Raw genomic sequence first — 22,476 nt, 5'->3', positions numbered from 1 at the left:
ACACATACAGAATAAAAAAAACAAAAAACATTCTAGATATTAACATTAGACTGATTTGTATAAATTATTGTACAGTTCCAGGTAAGGAGACAGGTGTAAACTTTTTCTTCTGTATTAAAATGCAATTATATTATATATAAATAAAACCCTCTTAAACAATTTAATTTCCTAGTGAAATGTTTCAACAAATTAACTAAATTAATTTTTTGTATCATATAATCCCCATACATACCTGCTGTATCGGTTGTGTTTCATTTACAAGACCCCTCAACCAAGGTACTTCGTTTTTTAATTGATGCTTGTACAGCTGCTGAACAACCAAGAAGTAGAAGGAAATTATACACATCACATAGATGGAGCACATAAAAAATCTGAGTCTCACTGTCATAAGTTGAGCTAGAATGTTACACGAACAGGTACTGAATAATGTTCCCATCTTGTTGGGCTGCATGAATGTTATACACCTCTAACAGCTTCAAGAACAATTCTGTAAAATGATGGTGAAATTCATAATATGGTTTGAACAATTTTTAAATGTTTAATAATGCATGATAGGATCAACCAGGACATAATGAAGCCAATGTTAATAATAGTTCCTAGTTTCTTTACCATCACTAGATTCAAAATTAAGAAACTTTGTTAGAAGGTGATCTGCTAAGGGCTCTTAAGAACTCTGAACAGCACAACCTTTCAAATGATACAAGAACCCCATGATTCTCAAAAGCAACTGTTACCAATGGCTATAATATGTACCTTTTTTCCAGAAAGACTTTTTACATCAATAGAGTAAACAGCACAGTAACCAATACAATAAGTAGCCTCTTAACTGTGTAATATGCGTCACAATGCAAATCTTGCTATTACTTTTTTATACTTCACAAACTTCACTAAAGGTTGAATGTGCACAGCTGTATACTAATAAAGATCTCACCATAAAATTTTATCGCTTCAGTGAATATCCAGCAAACAAAGTATTCAACCAGAAAAATAAGTGCTTGAATATCCACCTAATATAACACATGAGTCATATTTTAGGCCAGCCCTATAATGAAGGATAAATGTGAAGAACTTTTAAAAGCTAAATTAACTGTCACACCAACTTTAAGCACGAAGTGACCAAATTTTTCAAGAAAAAGCTATACAAATTGTTTGTCTATTCAACCTGTTGTAAAGAAAATAGCTTCAATAGAAGGTAGAAAAAATGATTCCTTCCAAATTAAGTTTCAAACTGATGAATCATTGCTCATCCTTCAGATAAACTATTTCAAAGCATGTACAAATATTTCTAGTATACTGAAACACAGATGCTTACAATTGGCTCCAAATAATTCAAGTATATTTTTACACATTTCAAGTACAATATTCTATATACTCATATAAATTCACAAAACTACACAAGATAATTCACAAGGTAATAGATAGTTTTTTGGTTCATTAACTTGCACTTGCATGAGTTGTCTTTAATGTTACTAGGTTAGAACAATGCACTGGTTTCTCCTTATCATGTTTTACATATTATAGCAAGTACTGAGCAAAAAGAGATCCTCCCTCCCCCGTGTCTCAGCAGTAAGCTTTGGAGCTTACAAAAAAAATCAGGGGCGAATCCCCATGGTGAGTAAAGCTCATTGTGCACTTTTGTGCTTAAGAACCAAAAGCACAAAAAAGGATGGTAGGTAATGGTCAAATCCCACATTTTTGGTGTGTGCCAGCCACACCATTACTGAAATTTTAGACATTAAAATTCTGTCTTTTTTATACTTATATAACTAGATATATATATATATTTATATATATATATATATATAAACACAAATGAAAATAGTCTAATTTTTTATCTACATCAAAAGTATACAGAAAAAAAATCAGAAATATGTAAAGATGAAAAATATAAATCCAAAACAAATTCTCCAAGACAATATTTTAAACAAATTTTGAAAATGCTTTTCCTAACTCAAAATATTAGAATGATTAGAATAGAAAGAATCCAAATCTAAGCAAGAACCGTCAAAAACTATCTATCAACACATTAACAACAAAGACAAAACAGGATAATTAAGTTATATCACTTAAATGGAAAAATACAAAAAATATAATTTTTAAAGGAAAATGTCTGTAGCAATAGCTTCTAAAAGTATTAAGGATGTTCTATCTATCAGGTACGATCCAAAACCACATATGAAAAACAAAACAACTAGCATGGATAATCAAATGGGGGCCAGAATTTGGTGCAAGAGCCTACAACATCCCAAACCCTACTACTACTCACCAGCTGCAGCCAATTGTGCATATTGTAGCTATCCTTAGAAATATATTAATTCATTGTGATTGAAATATTAAGCTTTTTAGAATCATAGTAGAAATATTTGTTAATAAACAACAATATCTACAACTATTAAATACCCAGCCTTCATCCATAGACTATTATTAAAATATAACAAGAACTATAAAACACCTAAATAGTTCAATAATAATTCTCACTGAAAAATATTATTCAAGTTTAAACTGAGCTATTTGAGACAAATTTCGTTGCTTGAAGCTAGCCTTTCCAGGCCTGGTATACTGCATGTGTCACCACTCAAATGGTAAAATTAAATTTAAAGCTAGTATTTATAATATCTAGATATACTTTCAAATACTAACTCTTCTCAAGGATCCCATATTGAAAATATAAATAACCATAACATCTATAAAGGACTCACTATTTAATAGATTGTAATATTTATTAGAAAAGAGTTAAACATTTTATGAATTTCCCACACTTTGTAAACCATTAAAAACTAACTTATCTACAAATAACAATATGTATAAATAAAGTATTATTAATACAAACAGTTACACACTGTTTTTGTTAGGAAATAATTATTCCTTTCAACAGAACATAGGAAATCATGTTACTTGGGAAAGGTGAACCAATGACAAGAAAATTCTGCTCTTTTACTAAAAAATGACTGATTGTACTCTTCCTTCTGCAAAAACCAAATCAGAATCTAAATAATGTGCTCTATAATTGGTATTGTCACTTTGTTCTTATCAAGTTTTGTTGGATACATTTTAGAGATCAAAATTTAAATTATCAATAGAAATTAAATCATCAATATAATGGAAAGTAGGAGCATGTGAGCTAGGTGTTCTAAACAGCCCAAAAAAGTATTTTCATAGAATATATAAATTAACCACATTCAAAGAAAAATTGGATCCCATAGGAATACCAATAATCTCTTTAAAACTTTCTTCATTAAAAACAATATAGTTATTATAAACACAAAAATTAAGTATATTTTTACACAGAATTTTAGTGAAACTGTATTTAGAAATAACTATATTAGCATCCAAAAATAAATCAATGAAACTGTCAGGTTCTTATTGGGCCACCTTTCTGTACAGCAGGTGTCTGTGTGTTGTTGGTGATAAATGTCAACAATAAACAGACAGCACACAATCCACTGGTTATCACGGTTGTATCCAGAGTTTTAAATAATTGTCTTTTTTTTTCTTTGCAAAAGTCCACACAGGTGAGCTCAATTACTTTAGAATATCCTTTGGCAAGACAAATTATTCTCCTCTACTCTGTTATTACAATACAATCAGTGATAAGTTCACTTACATTACCCCCATGGATTACCACAGTTGTATCCAGAGCTTTAAATAATTCTCTTTTATGTCAAAAGTCCACAGAGGCTAGTTCAGTTACTTCAGACCCCAAATGCTGACAAATTATTTCTTCTTTCCTCTGTTATCATAATACAATCAGTGATAAAATCACTTATGTTACCTCATGGGTTACCACAGTTGTATCCAGAACTTCAAATAATTCTCTTTTATGTCGAACGTCCACATTGTCTGGTTCAATTACTTTAGAACACCCTTTGACAAGACAAATTATTATTCTCTATCTCTGTTGTCACAATACAAACTGTGAAACTCTCACTTAATAAATTGCACATTACAGCTAAACTGCCAATCATGCAGTCTAACTTCACTTTCTTTTCACTGACTTGCTTTCCTTTCACTTTGTATCTGCACGTATTTATAACACACGACAGAAAAATCTACAAGTATCTAGCCCTCTAGTAGCAACACTATTACACATAACGAGAAAAACTTAGAAGCTTTGAGTAAGATGACATCAACAATATTACAAAAGCCTGGTACAACAATTAAACTACATTCACAACATATGACTTGTACAGTTATGTAACGAAATTTGTCATAACTATCAATTTCAAAATAATTAACTTTTAACACTCTTATTATGAAAGCTAAATAATCATTAAATATTAAATCACTAAATAATAACTCTTAAACTAAAGTCTTGAATATCCAACATAAACCATTAAAGACTCTTATCAAGTCTTTCAAATCTATTTTAGTAAATAAAATAGTAATATCATATTTAAGAACAGAAACTATACATTCCAAAACTGGTGTAATGTTTTTGATAATCCAAAAACAATGATCAGTCATTTTTTTGACAGTGATTTTATTTAATTGAATAAACAAATCTAGAATTCTATTAAGCATAACAAACAGAGATGGGTTAAGTAACAATATTTATTGAATTTGTAATAAACCTAAATTTAATAGGTGTTTTACGTAATTTTGGAGTTACATACATAAGAGGTAAATTTAAATATGTAGAATCATTACCTATATTTAATTTTAATAGCTTTCTGTAATTTTGTAATATTTGTATTTTGATTTATATTTTTGATAAATATTTTAACTATTAATTTCATTAAGTAGAACTTATGAAAAATTTCTTTACATATAAATCCAAAATTACAGCTTGTTTTATCAACTGCGGTAATAACAACTTTTTAATTTCTCTAACTTTACCTATAAATGTAAGAAATGCAATATCTATTTTAAATGTTAAATTTGTCTAAATATAACTTTTTTACAGCAGTAACAACAAATGATTTCCATTCAGATAAAGAAACAAGGTGGATAAAACATTTTTTCTAATGTTTTTTCTAAACATTTTAATATTTTAGTTTTGTCTATTTGTATAAATATTTGAAGGTCTTCATCTTTAATAAATTATAAATGACCTGTAATAATATTATTACCTGAAGAACCAGTTAAATTATTATTATTACAAGGTTTATTAGCAATCTTTTCAGGATCAAAATCTTCAACAAGTCTTCTAGTTAAAAAGATGAGGATCTACTGGTTCATTATATTTCAAACTAACTGTAAACTAAAATGATTCGATATGAAACAGTTTATACCTTCAATACTTTTATGGATTATAAGAGATAAAAGTAAATCATCATAAATTTTATGTTTTAAATTTATCACAATATTTTTCTTTTTATCCTATATTTTTAATGCTATTATAAAGTATAACATTTTCTCATTTTAATCTAAAATTAAGACAGACTTTATTTATAGTTTATTTTTGTATAATTTCATTCTAAGATCCTTTCCATACCAATACTTCAACAATTAAGTGTGTTTAGTAAAAACAAAATCCAAAACCACATAAAAATTATCAAAATTATTCCATTTTAATTAAGTTTACTTATATCTGTTATTCTATATTGTTTAATATTATACACATTAACCTGATATGTGTAATGCAAATAGTTCTGTTTCAAGCTTTAGATGTATTATTCTAAAAACATGACTTAATCTTTAAGGGTAAAGAGTTTTTCTTTTTTTAAATAAGCCCCCAGTGGCTTTCTCAGAAGTAAGCCAAAATCAAAATTCAAGAAAAATATTAAAAAAAAAAAATTGATAATTCAAATTACTGTAATGCTTAGCAGAAACAGAACCCCAAAACAAAAAAAAATTATCCATCATCTTGACAACAATAAAGACAAAACAAATTATTTAAAAATTATACCATCTGTTCATAAAGAATAAAAAGTATAATTTCTGAAGGAAAAATGTCTATGACAATAGCCCTTAAATGAATTGGGAATATCCTACCAACCAGATATAACCCAGAAGAAAAACAACATAGCTAGAAGAAAAATCAAATGAGACCAGAATTTGGGTGCTAGAATCTATAACATCCAAACCCCACTACCACTCACTATTTGCATCTGGTTGTGGATATGGCAGAAATATTTGTCAATAAAAAAAACTTAATATCTACAATTATGAAACACCCAGCCTCCACCTATAAACAACTATTACAAGAACTTTAAAATCCTTACCTGAATAATTCAATAATAATTAATCATCCATTCCCTTCCTTTAGCAATATCACTGAAGTATAAACTGGACCAGCTGAGACAAATTTAGCTGCTTCAAGTTAGCCGTTTTGAGTTATGACAAGCATTTTCAAAGTATGTCTTAAATTGCATTATTAATATAAAAAATTCAGCCTTTCTTTCTCTGTGTATATAGATACAGATACACAGAGAAAAGGCTGGATTCATTAAATTAGCAAAACCTGAACAAGTACAAATAAACCAATAGCATAAAACATGTAGGACAAAGCAAAAAGAATGAAATTAAAACATTAAGATATTAATATATCAAAAAAGATAGAACTTATTGATCCAGTTCCTAAAAGAAGGCACTGCTAATTTATTCATTAAGTTTTATTCATACAGTACAATTACTAGTTTATATTTATAAATTCAGAGGGAGCTTCAAAAGTTATGTTTATTCATTTAGAATAGCAGTTATATAGTCATTTATTTAGACAACAGTTTTACATTTATTCACTTGCATCACCAGTTTATATTTACTCACTTAAAATACTAGTTTTATATTCACCAGTTTTGTACTTACTCATTCAGAACACTATTTGTTATCTATTCCTTCAAATAACCATTTCCTGTTTATTCTTCTACATTGTAGTTTAATTATTCCTTAGCTAATATAAACATCAAATAAATAACACGAGAAATTGATCAACCATGCACAATGGGATTGTTGATGCTAGACCTTTTTATTTGGGATTTTTGATAATTTACTAGATATATACATGTAATTGAAATGTTAACATCTTAAGTTATATTGTATACTCTAATATTCAATAACAATTCCAGATAAAATGTACTTGCTCCAGTAACTAAAGCAGTTAAGCTTCCATCAAACTAATCACAATGCCAAATATGACCATTCTCATTTGTAAATTTGTCTTGTTTACATCAAAGAATACGATTTCCTTAATCTTGATTTGAACACTAACCTTAAACAACAGTCTAGCTCAATATACACACCTGTTTCTATTTGTAAAAACAAGAACAGTCTACTTACAAACAGTGATTCATTCCTGTATAAAGTTCTCAATTATTTTATCATCCTCTCATATAGTATTCTTATTTTAAAGAATTTAAATACTAGCTTAGAAGTACAATAAAACACCTATACACTAAATATGAAATTAAAAATTAGAAGTATAACCAAATCATTAAGAAGGAACTGGTCACAGTACATAACAGCTTTTAAATACCAGAGTCTAAGGAAAATTCTTTGAAAGTTAACTATCTTCCAGTGCATAAACTTGGTAAATATATTTTTGATTAAATATTGCACCGCCATTCTATCTTCCATTTTTTTCAAAACCACTTCAATATCAAATGAAGTACATATTTTCTTAAATTTCTGAATACAGTACACCACCGATTTTCTGGCACTTCCTTTAATCCAGTGAAAATTACGAGAGTGCACTTGAAATTCCTGTGACTGCCAGACTAGTTCACTCGGTGGGCATAGATGGCATTGCATGTGGTGCGCACTCTTTCGGGATGGGCTACAGGTACTTACATTTTAAGTAGGTACGTCACTCTTTAATTGAGTAGACGGGTGAATTAATCAGTGGGCTAGAGCAATGACGGAACAAGAGCTAATGACTCTTCATTTGCTGTTTGAAAAATTACACAGGGAAAGATCAAAGCACATAAAACAACTTCGCTTGGATGAAATGTTTAAAAAAATAGCCAAGAAGAATATGTGTCAAAGCGTCAACTTTAAGTACCCCGGGTGTTCCCCCTGTAACATCGCAAATCCATGATGAAACAGTCAACTATGAAAATGACAGTAATCCTGACAGCCCTCAACTTACAGACCTTTATGATTAGCTCTACAATTCCATTAAAATTCTAAAATTTGCCACTTTAGAAGAGGTACTACTGCAGCATTCTTTGTAAGTACAGTAATTAATAAACCTTTTTTCATTTATACTGTACTAATAAACCTGTATCATTTATGCCTGTACTAATATATTTCATTAATCATTTAATTCACATTTAATATTTGTTTTATTTAAGTTACTAGCAGTCCATGGTGCTTTAGAGACACGGGAGGGGTATAGTTAGTGGGTTAGAGGTGTATTGTTGAATTATTATTACGTGACCTCTGTTGGTCCAGCACGGCTCTGGAACCAAAAGTGCCGGAAAATTGGTGGTGTACCTGTATTTTAATTTTTGATTCATTTAAACCATTGCTTTACGTTTTTGTTGAATCTATCTGAAACATTGTACCTATTTGGGTATATAATAAACCATTATCTAAGCTTACTGTTTTATAATCACACATAAAATATCTTGCATTATGTATTACAAGATGTTCATTATTCGCAAAAAATTTAATAAACGGGTAAAATTTTTCAGGCACAAATAATAACACAACGGGTGAAAGACAACAACTAAATATTCTCGGCACTAAAATGGAACCACACTGTAATGGCAAATTTTGAGTGCACCATAGTCCAGAAAGTTGAACATCAAGACTGATAACATATGACATTCATAGTATATGTAGTAAATGAATGGGCACTTATAGCAGTAGCATTAATTCAGCTTTGTAGCACCTTTAATGTCAAAACACCTGACTTGTGTGCAGAAAATGGATATGTATATGTAACAATGATGCAGTTCTACTAAAATGTGCAGTTATAACTGAAAAAAAGGTTCAAGCTTAATGTAACATGTTTATATTTACATATATACATATATATTACTCAATACCTAAATACTTGGAAGCAAACTTTTATAATCCTTTTCTGAAATAGCATCTTCAGTACTTCAAGTCAGAATATATTTCAGCTAAATATGAATCTTATCTTACATTCGTTACCAGTAGAATTCTCAAAGTGCATGCATTTAAAACCGTAAAACAAATGTTTTACAACTCTTTCTATATGTCAGAAAAATTAAATAACTGTGAAAAGTTAGCAACTATAAAAAATTATGTATAGTGAATTTTATTATCACTTGTTATATATTTTATACATTCATAGGTGTGGGAATGTTTGAAAAAATTATTTTCCAAGGCACAAAATACTTGCAAAATTTACTTGTCCTTCTTGAAAACCCATCTGCCTCATCCCCAATTTATGAAACACACAGAAAACAAAAATTACAATATAACTTTTAGATTCTGCTTTTATATAACAGTGATAAAGAAACCCTGGGATTCACACATTGAGTAGGCAAGATAAAATGCATTGATAATTTAATTGTTTATATAGTTGTTTCCATAAAGTTAAATTAATAATGTTTATTTACCATAATATTAAATGTTATTTTCTGGACATGACACAAACATACTGTATGCAGAGGCAGTGTTTTTTAAAAATCACTACAATAATAAGTAAATATATTTTTAAAAAGTGTTTAATCCACAAGATGCAAAACATTGAAACAGATTCTTTCTATGCTATATTCTCTATGTGTTTCCAGCTGCTAGATTGTTCTTTACAGTGATATGGATAAAGTGAATATACACGAGTATTAATAATCAAGCAGAATTAAATTTTGATAAAACCAACTTTTTTATACAGCATTTACAAAAAATATGAAATCAAAAATGGGCTACTTAGTAGATAAAATCATTATAAATTATTATATAAAAATCTAGCTTTATTATTATTTCAAATTTTAAGAAATATATATTTTTTGGACAAAACACTACATCCATAAGCCTTTTTAGTCAAATTTATGCATATCAGTAAATACAATGTAATTTTCTCAAGAATGGGGTAGGTATATCACATTTTTCAACAAAGCTCTTCATGCATGTTTATGGATTTTATAATATTTAATTATTATGATTTTACAGTGTGGCATGTAAAATACCACAATGCACAAACTGATACAGAAATCATGATTTACACTGATGCAGCCACAAACTAAAATTGTGTTCAATATCCATATCTATGAATATATTTCACAATTATTTGTATTACATAAAGATGTGCATGATTACTGAGCACCGCACAGCCCTGATGAGACAATTAAAATATAAGACTTTTATTATAGATGTACACACCAACTAATGCATGGTCATACCAGCAAGACTATAACAAAATAATGTGAAATTATACCATTTATACTTCTGTAATTTTCACTTTAAAATTATATCACTTATACTTTTGTACAAATGTTAGTTTAAAGTGAAAATTTCTGCCATCATAATACCCAAAAGCGTTGGAGATATATCTATCATACATAATTAAAACAACAGATGTAAAACTACAAAGCAAGCTATATATTAAATGAGGGGTTAAGATCTGAGTAATAGAACCTACTACATCCCAGATCTCACTACAACTCACTGTCTATAGCCTTTTCTTATTTACTTTTATGTATGATTGGAGGCAAAAAAAATCATCATAAACTTTATATTTAAAATCTATGTATTACAAGTTGTTCATTATTTTGTAAAGGATTTGTAGTGTTTGTCCTATATATATGAAGATTCTCATGTAAAGATTACTATCTCAGAAAAAGTAGATATATGACAAAAAAAAAGAAGAAATGAGATAAAAACAAAAAATTAATACCAACTCAACAATTCTGCATATATATATATGAATATATTTCACAATTATCTGTATTAAATCAAAGGTGTACAGGTGATTACTCAACACTGCACAGCTCTAACAAGATTATTATATAAAGATTTCTATAGATCATTAAGTAAAGAAGGTATATCACATTCCGCTGAAATAGATCATTTTATAATACACGATTTTTCTCATGTAAAGATTACTATTTAAGAAAAGTATATAATGTTGATTTACTCACCAAAAGAGAAGGATATTTTATATCAAAAGAAAAAAATCTCTACCCTTATGGTTTAAACCAGGAATTTCAAAGCAAAACAGCTGAATCTTTAATGTTTGTTTTGTATTGTTGTCCATAATAAAAAAAAGACAAGGAAATAAGAGAAGAGTAAACAATAATTAAGATGAATTAACTTTAAAAACTTGTGTGCAATTAGATTATCTTTATATTAATACTAACAACATTATTAAGGATATTATAAAAACTATTTTTGAATTAAATTATTAAAAATAAAATATTTTTCATATACTGTTTTAAGTTTTGAATTTTAGAATATACATATTAAAAATTTTATTTTTTATAATTTAATTAAATTTAGATTAAACTGTGATATATTTTGTAATCATAATAATACTTAGAAAACAAATAGTGAAAATCATTTACCGTTATAGGGTTTAAGCATAAAATGTATAATTATCTTTTTAGCCTTCAATTACAGATAAAAGTAAAAACAAAAAAAGGTCATAGATGGTGAGCGGTTTTGTGGTCTAGGATAGTGTGGGTTTTAGCACCCAGATCCTAACCCTTTATTGAATCTGTAGCTTGCTTTCTAGTTTTTCATCTGTTATTTTGATTATGTTTGATAGACAGAATATTCCCAATGCTTTTGCATACTATGACCACACTTCAAAATACCTTTTATATTTCCATATAAATGGTACAATTTTACATTGTTGGCATGTACACTTATAACAAAAATGTTGTATTTATACATTACATATATATATATAATAAACAGTTTAAAGCTTTTTGTAATTTTTAGTTTGTTATATATTCTTTCTAAAGCTGGAAGTAAAACTTCACTGGGCTACTACTGCAAACAAAGATAACATAATAATGTTGCATTAATTTAAGTATGTTTGTTACTGAGGGCTTATGAATTAAGGAGATATTTGTATTTACAATAAGAACTTATGAATGAAAGCATAGAATAATAGTCAATAACATGTCAACCACACTATCTGCCATTTTCTGTGCCAACAAAGCATGTCACCCAGTACCAAGACTCATCAGGTTGGCTGGAATATGACCAGGCATAGCAGTTGTCTAAGTTCTATTTTTATCATCATTTTCATGAACAATAACTGTAATCTTTTTGACTAGAATAATTTTAGTGTAATTATTATCAACTTTATCTAAGTTATTTACACATAAGAATTATGGTAAGGATTAATAATACGATATTATCTATACATTTTATTTTTAACCCCAAATATTTATTTATTACTATTTAGTTTAATTAACTATACCATTATTTAGAATAATTAGTGAGCCAGCAAGCTAGTTATCTTGTTCCAAGAGTCAGTCAAGTAATCACAGTGTCAACAGGAGAAAACTACATCAGTAATTCTAAAACTGTATGAGCAAAAGCAAAGAAGAATATTTAATAACATGTCAAGTACACTATATCTGCCATATCCAGTGCCAATGGTGCCTTTCTCCCAACAATATCAAGGCTCATCAGTCTGGCTGAGATACAACAAATGTAGTAGTGGTCTGATATTTATATCATCAATTGCATGCGCAACAACTGTAGTGGTGTGAACTAGATTAAGAAACTGATCTTTGGTTTGAAGTTTAGAGGTATACATTTTTAAAGGTTTTTATGTATATGTGCTGGACTTCTACAGTTCATAATTTTCAGTTACTTGCGTAGCACCCTAAAAATCTACATGAAGTATTTTTCTAGCAATAGAATGAATGATGTAGGGAAAAACAAACTACTTATCTTATGGGAAAGTATAGTGGTAAAACTTTCCCTCAGAAAAATCTCTTGTCTGAGGCATCAAGTGATATGAATTCCACATCTCTATACATTAGATTATTCAACAAAACAAACATCTTGATCTTATCTTTGCTATGAAAGGTTCTGTTAAATGATTCAGTTAAGGCCAAAATAAACTTACAATATGAAATTCCATGAGCCCAAGCCACTGAAACATGCTATTTTTCAACCCACACTGTGCACTAATGTGATAGATCTAGATATTAACTCTGACATTTAAATTCTTTATGGAAATGTTCACTTTATTTTGTATCAGTTTTAATTCAGAAGCTTTGGATACAGACACAGGAGCCTTCAATTAGCAAGTTTAATGTTTGAAAGTATCATATTACATACCTATTTAATATTTTTATAACTTAAAATTATCCAACAGTGATTTCAGGGAGCTCTGTACATAAGAAATAGCAGCACACAAGAAGCAACTTACAACAAGAGTTGTAGCATCAATATTAGAATTCAAGCATCTTCTGTTTAGTGCAAAAATAAAATCAATTAGGCATCTGAACATTATAATGAAATAAAAGGGACTGGTTATCAATAGTGAATAATAACTTGTCTTCCAGTTGGACAGTAACTAACTTTCAGATTCCCACTGATAACTTTTCTCAAAGTATGTTACTACCCCATTGGTGAGATTGATCTTATCCAGCTGATTTCTAATTCTGGTTTCACACAACACTGCATCTTTGAGATTTACTATGCCATTAGTTTCACAAGATATTGAAACTAATGATTTTTTTTATATATTATTCCAATTCCCCCATTTTTTTTTATGATAATGGTACTATTGTACCCATATTTTCATGTTTCACTGTAAATGCAGTAATCAATTGATGAATCTCAGATTAAACTGGTATGTCAAATTGACTGAGATATCTTCAAATAAATTCTTTCCCCTATCAGACTTGAACCCACAGTTTAGCTTAATCACTACTCTTAACCCATCATATTCACAACCATATCTAGTACATTTCTGTTTCATTGCTACATTATTTTACTTTACATTTACATGTTAACTTCTCCAAGTAGGCTCTCATGGCCTTGGGTCAGATCAAGTTCAGCAACCTAGCCCTCGAAAATAGTACCAAAGGTCTTCATTTTGTCTAATCAAAATAACCCAAACTTTTCTAGAATGACTCATTTTTTTGGATTCACATCAAGATGCCGAGCTGGGTTGTGTTATACAACCATAACAATTATAACTATTATACTTCACACTTGTTTACTGTTTTTGTGATGTAAATACATACTATTTTCTGCCATCAGCAACTTAAGTACATATAGAATAGTAGCACCCGTGTCTATATCTTTGTTTCATAATATGATATCACAAAATGTCCTTGTCTGGTATAATATAATACACATGAATAATTAAAAATGTTACACGCAAAGCCGAATATACAGTATATAGATTTATAATAAATAAACTTATAAGCTTTGCTTGAATACATACTTTACATGGACAAAAGTCATGCTAGATCAAATATTTTTTTTTGTGGCCTTCTTCTTCAGAAGTTCCAATACTTCCTTTAAATCAGTGGAGTATAAAATAACATTTAAAGTCTATCTTTTTGTTGCCAAGTGCCACTACCAAAGAAACTTTTCAGTTATTATCAGAAATCATGAGCTGTGCAAGGCTTAAAAAGAAAACAATACAAAAACACCTGCAGTCAGAGCTAGCTCCTTGCTTCATCAACTTATGATGTTTTTGCTGACTCATACAGGATTTTTGTTTCTACTTTACTCAGAATGGTTATAGTACTGGTGAGATATTTCAGTAATTTGTTAGTAGAGCATCTGAAGTATAAATATAGTACTGGCACTAGTGTTTAACATTTATATCAGTCTATATAATTGCCTCTCCTACTATTTAACACAATGAATGCTGAAGTTCATTTCACTAAAATGTTCAAATTACATCACCTTATAATTTTTTTTAATATTTTAAACATGCACTTCAACACAATGATAGTACAGATTATTTAATAAATATCAAACTAACATGTAGAGATGTAAAATAATATAACTCACGAATTTTATCATTTTCTTACACTGAAAATAATACACCCACTTAACAGCTTTTCTTAAAATGTATAGATAAATATAACTTAAAATCCATCTAAGAATAATATACATGTATTTGTAAAATGTGTTTCAAAAATACCATCCAGTATCAATATAGAAAGATCAAAGAAGTTTAATGGGGTATCTCTTTCATTTACTATAATGTTCAATGTTTTCATATTTCTCTTTACCACACTAGTGTTATTCTTAATAGTAATACAGTTTACTGGTTCTTTGAAAATATTTTTATATTGATCTCATCTGTAAATTAGTCAACAAATTGTTGACAGTAACAAGACATAAGATAACATAGACCTATATTCTTACAGAGTGGAAGGTTACAAGACTCAGTAGAGGGAGGGGGTTTACAATGTAGCTGGTGTTTTATAAATTTGTAAGTGACCATTCTACAGACATGCATGATATCAACAATAATGATGTTGAATTTCTAATACAATACATACCTCCACTCAAATAACAGCTTTTCTTGATCTTCTACTGCCCTCTAATGCATTGAAAATAAATTTTTCTCGCTTTTATGCACTAGCCTTTCTACCCCATAGGTTTGAGCTGCTCATTTAGCATGCATAGAGCATGCAACAACACTCCACCAATAGAACCCAAACACACCCTCCTATAGCAGTTGGCTTCCTCTTTATTTCACATGTACCTCATTTTCAAGATTAGGCACACAAGAAACAATAACACTAGAAGTGGGAAGTATGTAAGAGAGGCAAGTATCTATCAGAAATCTATTTTCAGTATAAGAAAATGATAAATTCCAATATGATTTATATCTCCACTCATATAACAGCTAAAATCACACATTGAGTAGGTGGAGGGACCAGTGTAACATATAAAACAAGAAACCCTCTGTGGAAGCATCCATGGAGAATCAAACATGAGTGCTTCATAATAGATGGAAAGAACACTTGTGGAGAATTGCACCACATCTGGAACAGGTATGCTCTTCTCCCTCAAAGTGGAGTGTCATGAAATGAGAGGCATCAAGGCCAGGGCTATTAAAGAAAAAGGTCTCAAAAAACAAAATAATAGCATATACCCAACCCCACCCATACAGACGAGGTTCTACTTCCCATCCTTGGTATTACGAGGTGGAGTACTGTCCAAAATAACAAAAGTAGTATTGTGGCCAGGGCAAGTGAACCATGGATAATATATATACACAAAGCATGACCATAAGTAAACAGTCCTATACTGCAAGCAACTGGAATTACAGTTAGGAAGTAAGCAAATGAGAACCACCAGACAAATTTACAACTCAACCGATGGAGACAGGAAGTATAACAAATCGAAACTAGAATTATGAGGCCATGTCTAAGCCTACACCCAACTGTAAGAGCAGTGTGTCATCCTGAACCTGGTATTACGAGCAGGAAAAATGAACTCAACCATAAGAGCAGAGAAGGAAACCCTTGGACCCATCATTACAAAGAGGATGTGGAACTTCCTCTCAACCATAAAAACAATCCAAAACTGGTATTAAAAAGTGGACAAAGTCCCCCAAGCTCAGATGCAGGAATAGGTAAATGAAAACATTATGCAACCAGATTTACGGAAAAAGGGGGCATCTACCCGTCTCAACCTTTAAGAACAGGGAGCTATGTACCTGAACCCAGTATTATGAGGAGGATCCATCATTGGCTTGTTCAGCTCCCACCTACATCAGCACCTCTGGGAACAAAACTCTAGGAGAGACAATTCCCAGCTTTGCCCTCTGATCAACTGAGTGCATTGATATGTAATGTTATGACATATGGTCGACACTTGTGAGGAAGCCTCCATAGTTCCCCACCCCAGTGGCTAAAAACTGAGATGTGGCAAGGAATCCCAAACTACACTCGATGAAGGGAGGGGTAAAAGGCAGTAGGAAGTCCCGAGGAACATCACACCTGTAAAAGTACAATGGGTGACATTGCAAAACCCTATTTTCAAAAGCAGATCACTCCTGATTTACTCAAAGGAATGACAGAGATGAGCACCAATCCCCTTCTGCTTTACTCATGATAGTCCATGAGTGACAGTTTGCCAAGTACTAAACAGAATACGACATATAGAGGAGTAAATATATACCACTAGGGTAAACCGCTAGTGATCCTGGGGAACACCCCACCTAAATAGTGTGCATTATAAGCATAAAGGTATCAGGTTCAGGTTTAGAGGAAAACATACCTGACTAAGCAGCACTTGCCATTGAGCGAGATCCAAGTACTTATTGAAGAAAAAGAAGACCCCTGGAATAAAACAAAATAGGAAAAGACACTTACCCAAGGTAGAGTCGAACTAGTGCATGTAGAATCGCTAAAGAAGGATACAGCCAGATGGTACAGGTAATGAGAGACAAAGGTATGGCCAAATGAATAAGCTGACGAACCCAACCTGTAGGGGTGATGAGGAAAAGGTCATGTGACACACAGAGTTCCACGGAATGAACAAACAGGATGAGGAGCCACAAAAGGAAGTCAGAGGGTGGAAATGGCAGGATGGAATATTTCCAAATGAGGTTTATGATGGAGAGAAGTAGGGGGCAGAGGAGAAAATGCTTTTCTAGGCCTTAGGAAAGGGAACCAAGGCTGAGCCAGCCAAAAGAAAGCCACTAAAATAACCAGTCATGGAGATGTGTGGATGATAAGATATATTTGGGGAAGAGATGTATAGAATGAAAGGCATAAATGTGAAGGTCCTTCTAATCCTGATTGAAGGCATCCACACCTAAAGCTTGATGATGAGGAACCAGAGATCAGACAGAAGGCAATTTGTTGTTCAGATTAGTGTCAAAATCATTGATATACAGGGTACCCAAAAGAAAGCACAGCCACCAGAAAATCTGAGGATCTAGAGACCACTCTGTGGGAAGGACCTTGTGTCGACATGTAAGTAAGCTGCAACAAGGTTCAAAACACCAGGAACATGGCAAGCCAAGAGATGTAGCCAGTGCCTGTGGTCCCAGAATATGAGCTTCAGAGTTTAAAAACAAAGTGATCTGGATTTGGTACCCCTTTGTTTTGTGACGTATGAGACTACTATGGAGTTGTTGGAATGCACCATAACAATCTTCCCCCTCAGAAGATGGAGGAAATGAGACATAGCCCGACGAACAGTCAAGATATGAAACCCAGATTCAGCCAATGAACAAGTCCTGGAAATTTCCAAGGAATCAAGATATGCACCCAAACCCACAAGAGAAGCATCTGTGAAAAGATGCACATCTGGACAAAGAGGTGGAAGAGGAACACCAGCCATAAAATTGTCTCTGTCTAACCATCAAGCAAGGTCAGTCTGAAGGGAAGAAGGAAGGACAACTGGAAGATCCAAGGGATCCAAATGGAAGTTCCATCAATCATGAAATTCTTACTGCAAGGAATGCATGTGAGCATGACAGAGAGGCACTAGGGTTTCAAAGGAAGCCCACACCCCCAAAAAGAGATAGAACCTCTTGAGCTGGCAGAAAGGAATAGGAAGGGGCCTTGACAACCAACTGCTCCATATCCCAAATACGTAGTGGAGAAGGCTGGGCCCAACTAAAGTGAGAATTTAAAAACTCCAAGCACTGGGTAGGGGAAAGGATGGACTTCTCCACTTTGATTAACCAACCCACAAACACTGCCTCCTACATGAGTAAACATGTGCGAGCAGCAGAAGCTGAACAGGAAGGAGCCAGAAGAAGCCAATCACCCATATAATGATGAGACTGGAGTCCCAACTAATGAAGAGGGTGAGAAAAGGCTCTGACTATCCAAAAAATAATATATAAGGAGCAAAGGCAAGCCCAAACGGAAGAATCTGGAACTACAAAACACTCCTCATGAATGAACCAAAGAAAATGAGAAGAGGAAGGAGATGTGAAGATACACATCCATTACACTGAACTTCGTCATCCACCGACCAGAAGTAAAAACCCAACAAAGAACCAGAAACAACTCCATGTTGCAACAAGGAGGATCCAAAAATTAATTGAAATGGGAGAGGTTGATGATTGTGACAAAAACTGGAGCCTGGCTCCCACAAGACGTGACCCCTTTGTGTAGTCACAGATACCTCTGAAGACGTTTATGATGAAAATGAAAATAAGGGCAAGAACATCAAGATGCGGGTAAAAGATGAGGCATGGAAGAAGGAAGAGAACAGGAATCAACAAAGGAATCAGGAAACATGGAGGGAGAATTTTGTGATAAATGATTAGCAAGGTACGAGAGGGAATTATGCACCCTAGCCATATAAATGGGGGACTCCAAAGAATCAGGATGGTCCCCAAATACCATGTCACACAAGAACTGAGACAGCACATCTCTCCCCCAACAGATCCCAACAACAAAGCAGCCAGGTAAGTAGGGAAAGGGCCGATGAAGATAGTCTGGTCAATGTCGTCCACAGAATGGATATGAGGTAACACAAAATGTTAATAAGGGTAAGACAAATCCTCAAAAATTGTGGTTGCGAAAATGAGACAATAGCCTCAGGATTTGAACCCCAGAGGGGGTAAAAGGGGATTTAACCTTTGTGAATCCAAAGAAGGAATCAAGTAGTGATGAAATGCCAAAGCTTCTTGATCCAAAACTTGAGGGGATTGAGGCATATGAACCACTGAACTAAATTGAGAGAAAACCACTGAGCATGAACCTGAATGTAGGGTGAAGGTGGAAATACCCAACAGACCGAATTACAGAAGTTCACACATAAGGAAAGGAGAGGCATCATAAGGAGGAGGAGATGCATTCAAAATGTAACAAACCTGTGTAATTAATAGGAAGAAAGGTTTAGAAGAGCAAAACTTCTCAAAAAGTGCCTGAACTGGAGTCACAGCAAACAAAGAAGCAGAAAACATGCTATCTAAATCATCCTCATTGTGAATGTGCTCATCAGCTAAAAATAGTGCCGACCCATGTGGGGAAGAATACCCAGGCTCCATGTAAGAAGCTAACTCTTGAAAAACTAAGGCTTGCACTTCCTTGGCAGACAATGTTACTCCAAGGCCTGGGTAACCAGAAACATAAGGAACAGTGGTGGTAGTCACAGTAAATTAGAAATTCATAAGTTGCAAAAAGAAATGTGAAATGACAGATTTAGACACTCATAAATGCAAGAATTATCCAAGCAAACTTAAAATTAGTTTGGCTGTAGCAAAGTACAAATAACACAATGTATCTAACATCAAAAGCAAGCAAGCAAGCAAGCAAGAAACACATCCAACTCATAGTGTGCAAATCAAGAAAGTGAGGTACACTGGAATTATACAGAGAGAGCCACCTGTTCTAGGAGAATGTGGAGGGTTTTTGCATGCTCTAATGATGCTAAATGAACAGCTCAAACTTATGGGATAGAAAGACTAGTGTGTCAAACAAGAAAATTTTCTTTTCAATGCATTAGAGAGCAGTAAAGGATCAAGAAAAGATGTTATGTGAGAGGAGGTATGTATCATATCAGAAATTCAACAACATTATTGTTAATAATATGCACGTTTGTAAAATGATCACTTCCAAGTTTAAAAAATACCAGCTACATTGCAACCCCCCTATTGAATCTTGTACCCTTCTACTCTGTAAGAATACAGGTCTATGGCATCTTACATCTTGTTACTACCAACAGTTTGTTGACTAATTTACAGAGGAGATCAATATAAAAATGTTTTGAAAGTACCAGTAAACTGTATCATTATTAAAAATAACACTAGTGTGGTGAAGAGAGATAAAAAACACTGTACACTAAAATAAATGAACGTACCTCATTAAACTTCCTTGAACTTTCTATATTCATACTGGATGGTATTTTTGAAACACATTTTACAAATACATGTAAATTATTCTTAGATGGATTTTAAGTTATATTTACCTATACATTTTAAGTTTCATCTTTATGATGAATTTTCTTTTTCTCTCTCCACACATGTTTGTAAAGCTGGATCTCAATAAACTAAAAGATGATTTTCAAGAGATGGTTGAATTCACATTTCAAGAACAAAAAAAAAAAAGAGCTCAACCACCAATTACATTGGGCCTTTAACATTAATGTATGATACACTGACAGCTACCAAACAAAACTGTTTCTATTAACAAGGTTGGAAAGCACTTATTATTTCTGGTTTATAAAAAATGCCATTTTTAGTACTCAAGAAAATACTTCTGCTAAATCCCAAACAAAAAAAAAATCACTCACCTTGCCCTGAGGTCGCTGCAGAAAAAGGTGAAATGTTAAGCCAGCCCACGATAACAGCGCTAGAGAGACGATCGCATAGAACGTCCTCCTACGCATTGCCAACCACCTTCCACACCAAGGTCATACATGTATCTGAAAAAAAATAGAATAAAAAATATAAATTAAAAAATGTAAATAATCAGTGTAACTATACTGTTAAACTAACTAAAATGTTCATATTTAAAAAACTAAGTTTAACATTTTGCATTATACATGTAAATGTACTTCACCTGTTTCTGTTTTGTAACAAAATGTACATAACAGATACAGATTATTAAATACTATTAATATACCCATCAATATTTAGCTAAAAATATCACAATCCTGAATAACTATAAAACATAATTACAAACATATACCAGCTAGTGTACTCCAAAGCAATTTTTTAATACTAAAATCCTTTTACATAAAAAACATTAATGTTACATGGTTGAAAAATTAATAATACAGCATTTGTATGAAAAAAAAATATTTGTAGCTTCAATATTTCAAGTATTACACACAATTTTTGGTACAGTTTGAATGTTTCCATCAGCTTGAATTATGAATATCAACAACACAAGCATACTGTGATGGTAAAAACCCAAACTGGTCTACATCTCATTTTTCATTGTCAGCCAAGAAAATAAGTATTGAATTTATATTCTAAAACTATGATGACATAAGTATGCACTGTACATATAACAATTAATTCTCCTAGTATCACCCATTGCTTGATTAGCTACTGTATAACTCACTGAACACATATTTCACAGAAGAATCTTAACTGGTCTGTTATAGCATATTTTGAGATACTGAAAGCATCATTTGTCAACTGGATTAAAACAAGAGTTACATTAATGTAGGTCGAGGTGATTCATATTTAGGATGTGGCACACACTTTACACACCTTGTAAATATCTGCTTATGATTATAATTAGAGTAATTGCTGAGAAAAAATAAAACCATACTTGGATTCATATGTTAAAAGAATATATGAAGCCAGTTGTTATTATAGCAATTGGAAGAGTGAAGCTAATATGCATCACAAGAGTACTAAAAATTATGAATTTTAAATTTTTTATAAAATTGAATTCTTATCCTAAATATAAGTGTATAAAGCTTCCAAAGTAGGGATCAAATTTTACAAATTTGTGATTGTGGTTTTAATTCTTGTTTCATTACTTTTCACATTATACCTGTATAAAGTACATATTTTACCTTTAGAAATTGTTGCATGTCTATCCATTGATAAGTAGCGCCATCATTTGGGTTGAAAAAATATTTAAATACATGCATGATATGTTTATCATTTATATTATATCTGTATATGCATATATATATATATATATATATATACTACTCGTAGACTAATAGTAGTAGTCGTGGAGGAGTTACTTGTAG

The 22,476-nt window shown here is 31.7% G+C and overlaps 1 protein-coding gene across 4 annotated transcripts in view; it reads right to left on the bottom strand.

The window, feature by feature from the left end:
* Nucleotides 1-22,476, bottom strand: part of LOC106463385 (alpha-1,3-mannosyl-glycoprotein 2-beta-N-acetylglucosaminyltransferase-like) — an 87,756-nt gene that overhangs the window by 61,821 nt on the left and 3,459 nt on the right. Inside the window, exons 2-3 of one of the 4 annotated variants that reach the window (XM_022390860.1) lie at nt 21,055-21,186; nt 233-310 (exon numbers count right to left, since the gene is read on the bottom strand). In XM_022390860.1, coding sequence (XP_022246568.1) covers nt 233-310; nt 21,055-21,150 — 174 coding nt within the window. In that variant the 5' untranslated portion in view covers nt 21,151-21,186. Of the gene's footprint in view, nt 1-232; nt 488-21,054; nt 21,187-22,476 lie in introns of all 4 variants that reach the window. The other 3 variants (XM_022390861.1, XM_022390859.1, XM_013923408.2) reach the window with 3 other exon arrangements.

Source organism: Limulus polyphemus, unplaced genomic scaffold (genome assembly GCF_000517525.1).
Source record: "Limulus polyphemus unplaced genomic scaffold, Limulus_polyphemus-2.1.2 Scaffold1391, whole genome shotgun sequence".
Taxonomy (NCBI): Eukaryota; Metazoa; Arthropoda; class Merostomata; order Xiphosura; family Limulidae; genus Limulus; species Limulus polyphemus.
Note: the sequence above shows the minus strand (reverse complement) of the source record. Positions and strands in the feature narration are given on the sequence as shown.